This window comes from Leptosomus discolor, chromosome 6 (genome assembly GCF_034619465.1).
Source record: "Leptosomus discolor isolate bLepDis1 chromosome 6, bLepDis1.hap2, whole genome shotgun sequence".
NCBI lineage: Eukaryota > Metazoa > Chordata > Aves > Leptosomiformes > Leptosomidae > Leptosomus > Leptosomus discolor.
The window spans coordinates 32,235,308-32,241,556 of record NC_141396.1 but is presented as its reverse complement, the minus strand read 5'-3'; the positions used below and the strand labels follow the sequence as shown (position 1 = coordinate 32,241,556).

At 39.8% G+C, this 6,249-nt stretch overlaps 1 protein-coding gene across 2 annotated transcripts in view; it reads right to left on the bottom strand.

Annotated features, from left to right (window-relative positions):
- Window positions 1-347: 347 nt before the first annotated feature.
- Window positions 348-6,249, bottom strand: part of GRID1 (glutamate ionotropic receptor delta type subunit 1) — a 553,612-nt gene continuing 547,710 nt past the window's right edge. For both annotated transcript variants that reach the window (XM_086466670.1, XM_086466671.1), the window contains one exon: window positions 348-776. In XM_086466670.1, the coding sequence (XP_086322796.1) occupies window positions 348-776 (429 nt within the window). The remainder of the gene's footprint in view (window positions 777-6,249) is intronic.

Here is a 6,249-nt window from a genome sequence, read left to right as displayed (position 1 = left end):
CAGTAAGGGAGTAAGCGTTGAAATCCACAGGAAAAAAAATACGGCCCTCAGTCCCAGTAACTGGTCTTCTTTGGCACTTGAGAATGATCACAAGTAGTTTGCCTTTTTATTCATATAGAACAAAATTTACAAAGTCATTCATACATTTTTGTTTGTTTTTTTGATTTGTTTTTTACTGACTTCGAAAATTGGGAATATTCAAAATACACTTTTACCCCACTTCATTCTTTCATTGTTTACAGGTATATACAAGAAAAACGTACAAGTTTGTTTTGTAGGGTTTTTTTTTTGTTTCTTTTAAATTTTGTATTAAAAAGCTCTGCTGGTTGTTTTACTGTTTGTTTTCATCATATGGATGTTCCATGCGAGGGCTCCATTGCTTCTGGAATGACTCCCCCCGGCACAGACTGAAATGACATTGGGATCGGGGTTTTCACGGGGCTCTGACGAAATAGTCCTCCATTTGGTGATCTGTGTTTACACTGTATGGAGGGCATGGTGGCTGAGCTGCTCAGGGGCAGCGGCAGGTTGCTGCCAGAGGCAGCTGTGAGTGTCCTGCTAGCACCATGAGTTGTCTGTTCTGGTAAAAAGGTGGTGACAGAAAGTTGCGTGTTCTGGTATTCACGTACTGGCTCCAGGGTCTGAGCTGGCTGCATGCCACCAATCTCCAAGGCTGAGATTTCAATGGATGCTGGAGAGATTTGCTTGTGGGCTATGTCTTCATCAATTAAACTGTTCATGCGTCTATGGACCTGTTCCAGGTTCACTTCTTTGTCCTAGTGAGGAAGAAACCAGAACAATCAGTCCAAACACAATCTTTAATCCCGTCCGGCCCCCCTCCACCTCCTCTGTGTGACAGGAGTTGCTGTTCACTCATTACGTTGCTCCAATTTCATCCATGCCTATACAAAAAACCTTGAGGTCTGCCCAGTATCTTCAGCTGAGGAACACATGCTGAAGAAAACACCAGCTCAATCACAGCCTGCAAAAGGCCCTGATGTTGTCAATCACAGCCTCCTTGGAGGTAAAACAACGGCTCTGGTTCAGCTAACAGGAGCTGGCACCAGGGACCAGCACATCCCAGAACCCTTAGCTCACCTTGCACAAGCCCAGGAAAAAAGCATAAGGCAGGCAAACAAGCAAGCTGGGACTCCAAATTCCAGCAAGCAGCTCACCACCTTGTAAACCACAAGACAGCTCGCCACTGCCTTATCTAGCTGCAGTGCATTTTCTAAGGAACATGTCAGTGAAACACTGTGCACAGCCTAGCTGACTCCAGAGTAGTTGCTTCATGTGCCAAAAATCTGCTGCCCAGGGGTTGTGGGTGAAGAAGTCTTCCCTTGCCAGCAGGAAGCCCTGGGTTACCTATGCGGCACAGACTACAAACCTACTGGAACAGCACTAAGAGAGACCTACTCTGGGAGCCATGGATAGGAGACCACTCATTTGTGTTTTGAACAGTTGTGTGACCAATTATAATCTGTCATCTTGACATGTCATCTGGTGAAAGTCTGTCTGTGGTCAGAGCTTGGGAAAGTAACACTAGTCTTTAGAAAATGCATCACCATCTTCTGAGAATGCACTGCCCAAGGCTCCTGGAGCAGTCTCTTCAAAGGACTTCTGGGACCACTTACTCAATATGTTTTAGTTTCCATAAGGAAATACAGCAAAAAAAGTTGTCTTTAATACCTGAATCAGCACAGACCTACAATGGGCTGTTTATCACCTCAGCACAGCATTCAGGATGCTCAAATTGGAAAGCAACAAAACTGGCAAGGTAGTCAACCACCTGGGATGATGTATGACTGAATTTTAATAGCTAGCATTGTATTGCCAATAAAAAGGTATTATATTATATCATTTCTCTATATTTTACAAAGCACAGCTATGATCTGCAGTTGTAGTTATTTGATGCAAGCGTAACATACAGCAGACTAGCAGCAAAGCATCTATAAAAGCCCAACTACCATGGAACCAGAGAAATTCTCTGGTCTGACAGAAACACTAGGCAGCCAGCAAGATTCCAGCCTAAGAAGTAGGACTACCTGAAAATTTTGTGTTCCAGTAACCCCTGATTGCCCACAGATCAACGTGTGCTTAAATGTTGATTAAACCCAACACCATCAGTCTTACACGTGCTCTGATTCGTACCAAAAACGAGGCTTTGCGAACAGAGAAGTGTAAGATGACACTGCCACCCACTCCTTGTGATCTTTTGCTGCTGGTGTTCAGGTGGAGCACAGAGAATCACAATATTATTCCAGTGGTATCCGCTGCTATGCAACTTTGTTTTCACCTGTAAATTAACAAGTCAACCCCAAAGCCCTTGATTCCAGTCAAAGTCAACTACAGATTTGATTCTAACCTTGTGATTCACCCTTTTACGTTACCCAAGAACCATTGTATTTGCTCACCTTTGCATGGATTTGGAAATGAATTAGTGTTATATGATGACGAACCCAAACCTGTGTCCTTAGCTTAGGTTAAATCCATATTCATTTCAACTAGAGTACAATTGTTCAACAATCACGTCTGAGCTGCATGTTGCACCTCCTTCACTAATCAGTAGAAAATTCCTATTTCATTTACATCACAAATCCACCAAAATCCCAATGAATCTCCCAGAAACCCAGAAGATATCATCTTCCTCACCAAAGAAACAAACAATTTTTAAAAACAAATACTGCTTTTTCAGCTAAATCCTCTAATCAGACAATTTTGAGCTAGAGAAAATCAATGGATAATAAATGAAATAAACTTTTGTGGCAGAAGGGGACTACACAATACTTGATCAGATTAACTCCTGCAGTTGCGTTAAGTCCTTCCTGCCAACAGCCATACTGAACAAAGCGCCTGACAGGGCAGGTAAGTTAGACAGTGCACCAAGCTGACAATAACACAGAGGCTCTTTCATGAAATCTGTAGCTAGGCAAATTAAGGATTTGTGGTACAACGGCCAGAGGATTACATAGATTTAATTCATTATTTTATTTATTTCTATTTCTTCAAGTAAAATTGTGGACTAGGGGCAGGTGTTCTTTTATTATCCCCTGTTGGCAGTAAGGGCTCGACCTCTATTGCCCAGTTCCTTTTGCATAGATGTCTGGCTGCACACTGCTGTGTTTTCCTTAACTGCATGTCAACGAAAGCTTGCTAAAAAGTTCTCCTTGTCCACAAATTTCAGTTACTACCACATAGGATGATATCTGTGACTAAGGAAGCCAACTCCCAGAAGCCCACGATATGCTTCTTTAGGTACCCTGTACTGTTTCTTTTCTCAAAAATGCTGCTAGCTTTGCTTTATACTCTTAGGTTGGCATTGTAGTTATCTGAGACCTATATTCTTGCTAAGCCCCTACTACAAAATAAGAAAATAGTGGAGAACTTCAGTTTGAACTGAGCAAATACTAGAATCAACTTTCCTAAATAAGACTTCAGAAAAATGTTCATGACTCATTTGCATTTCTCTGCACTTTTGTCAAATACTAATGCCTTCCTCAGATGATTTCAAGTGAAAACACATCAACATTTTATTTGTATTTGTATTTTTTGGTTGCAAGTACTTTCTCAGTGCATTCCATCCTGCTTTGCTACAGGAACAAATACAATGTGACTGGGATAACTACCCAAGCCAGAGGGAAAGGTAGAGTTTCAGTATTTGCATCATGCAGGCATTAACTGTTTGCAGAGGAAAAATACACTTGTGAGTGAAATGTGCTCTTCATTTGGAGCATTTGTGCACAAAAGGTAATAAAATTCAAAGGATTAATCAATTGTGGTTATGTATTTAGCTTAGCTCTTTTAAGATGTAAACATGAAAAGCCACAGATGGGATGCTCTTAACAGATATCTCCTGGTCCAGACCAAAGGGGTTATTAAGGACCATGTCATTTGGAATGTTCCCCTCTGCTGGCCTAACAGGATTGCCCTCTTTTCTGCTACTATGCACAGCCCAGCCCTGGGATAGCATTCCTCCAAAAATGGTGGATTTGCAGTTCCTTATGTTTCACAATATAAACTTATGTTTCACTGTGTTCCATTATCAAGAAAAACGTAACCCCTGCACACAGACATCCCATTTATCTACAACAGGACACTTTATGAAGTAAGTAGAGAAGTAAATGCTTGAGATTTTTTTAAGAAGTAGGGATGGGGATTTCATTTGCCTACTTCTAACTCTTTTTTCAGCATTAAGGACAACTTTCTAGCTTTATTAAGATCAGAGAAAACTTTTTAAAAGGCTTCCAAGAGCCCAGAAGTTCACATTATTCCTTCTTTTTGCTATTAAAATACAATGTTTATAAAGGTTAAGGAAAACAACTGTGTCTCTGAGGAATAATAAAAACACATTTTTAAAAGTTCATCCCTTTTTCCTTGTCTTATTACATGAAGAGCAGCTAAATAACTACATGTCAAGCTTTGTATGAAACAGTCTTAATGCTGAATGAATGATTCTTCAAATGTTCAAAAAAATCCCCTAAGATAGAAGATAGAAACCTTTGAAAAGATTAGTTTGTCATTACATACTAGAAGCCTGCCTTGATTCCCAGGATTTCCAGAACTGAAGGTTTTGGAATAGCTTTACTTGACAAGGCAAGCTTTCAGAATCAGTAAGTTCTGTAAACTTCATCTTTCTTTTCCTTCATTGTTCTCCTGGAAAATTCAGTGACAAAGCATATGTTACTGAAAAGTAACAAGGTAAATGGAAAAAGAGTTAAATAGTAACAAAGTCAGAAAAACAAACCTTCAAAGTTATGATGTTTTGCTCCTTGTCCACTCAGTGTTCTCCTTTATTTTTAGTTCTATAATTCTCATTGAATATGAGCCATTTGTTGTAATTTTTAAGCACTTAGGTTGCATTTTTTTTCATTTCCTGAGGCTTTGTCACCTTAATTGTGAAATGTTAATGTTGCATTGCAAAAGATTTTCAAACTTTCTGATGCTGTAACTGTTCTCTATTTTTGCATTGCTCTATGACAAAATTAATTAATCAAAATTAATAAACTACTATAAATAAATTGAGGCTTGGAGGTCAAGAGTGGCAAAGGCACCAGACCTATCAGCTGGATGGGAAAAACAGGAGCCATGCTGGAGGCTGGTGTGCCGATCTTCCAGTGCAGAGACTTCCCTTACCTAAAGAAAAGCCCCTGGGGGGAAGCCTGACTGCTTCTCTTCACAAAGGTTTCTGGCTTCAGCTCCACATAGCTCCATAGGTCTCTTCAAGAGCTGAATGAATGAGCTCCAGACTTAATAGGTCAGTGTCCGTGACAGACACATAACCAAAGTTTTCTTCTCTTTCCTGTACTTAATATGCAAAACTTTGTTAATATTACAAATATGTCATATCTTAGATGTTTCACGCCAATTCAACTTCACTTTTCATCTGTAGCTACATTGGATAAATGTATACGCTTCTGTGGCCAGAAGGAGTTCAAATATTTTTCCTTTGCTACCTTCATAATTCTATTTTCAATATTAATGTTGTACTGCAAATAGATCAGTTGAAGAAATTAACCAGCGAAGGAAAGAAAAAAAAAAACACGTCTAAGGAAAATGAATTACAAATACAGGCTTATCCTCCTCAAGCTTACGGAAAACAGCTAACCAACCTTTGCTTCTGGTCAGGAAACAATCTTCTTCATAAATATGAATTTAATTGTCATTCTTCCACAATGAGTTTGAGTCCTGGAAGGATGAATGAAGGGCATATTTCTGATACGTCCCAAGAACTTGATCATGAGCAATAGGTTCAATGGCCCATGACTGACAGCAAGAGTACACCATGGCAACCACTGGTGTAGATTTGAAGGATGCTCACCAGAATTATCTGGGAATGACTAACCCTGCACAACTGCACCTGCAAGAAGCTACGACTCCCTTTCATGTATAACCAAGTTTGGGCTTATCATGCGGAGAGAAATTATGGCAAGATATAAACGCAGAAAGGATGATTTACAGAGCAATCGATATTTTTTCCTAGCTTATTTTCTGTGACTTTTCACAGAGGGCTCTAATAAAAGTATGTAGGCAGTCAGACTTAAAGAATATGAAACTATTTGGGAGGTTTGGAGTCAGTTAACATTACCAAATTTGAGAGGCATCTCACCAAGTACTGGAAAGGAGCTACCGGCTGATGTTTTCAAGAAATTGACTACTAAACACAATTAATCCAAAGGTAATACTTTCCAGCTGCCAGACTTGCAATGGTTGGGATTTTCCAAAGGGAAGATTTTTGAGAAAACCATTTTT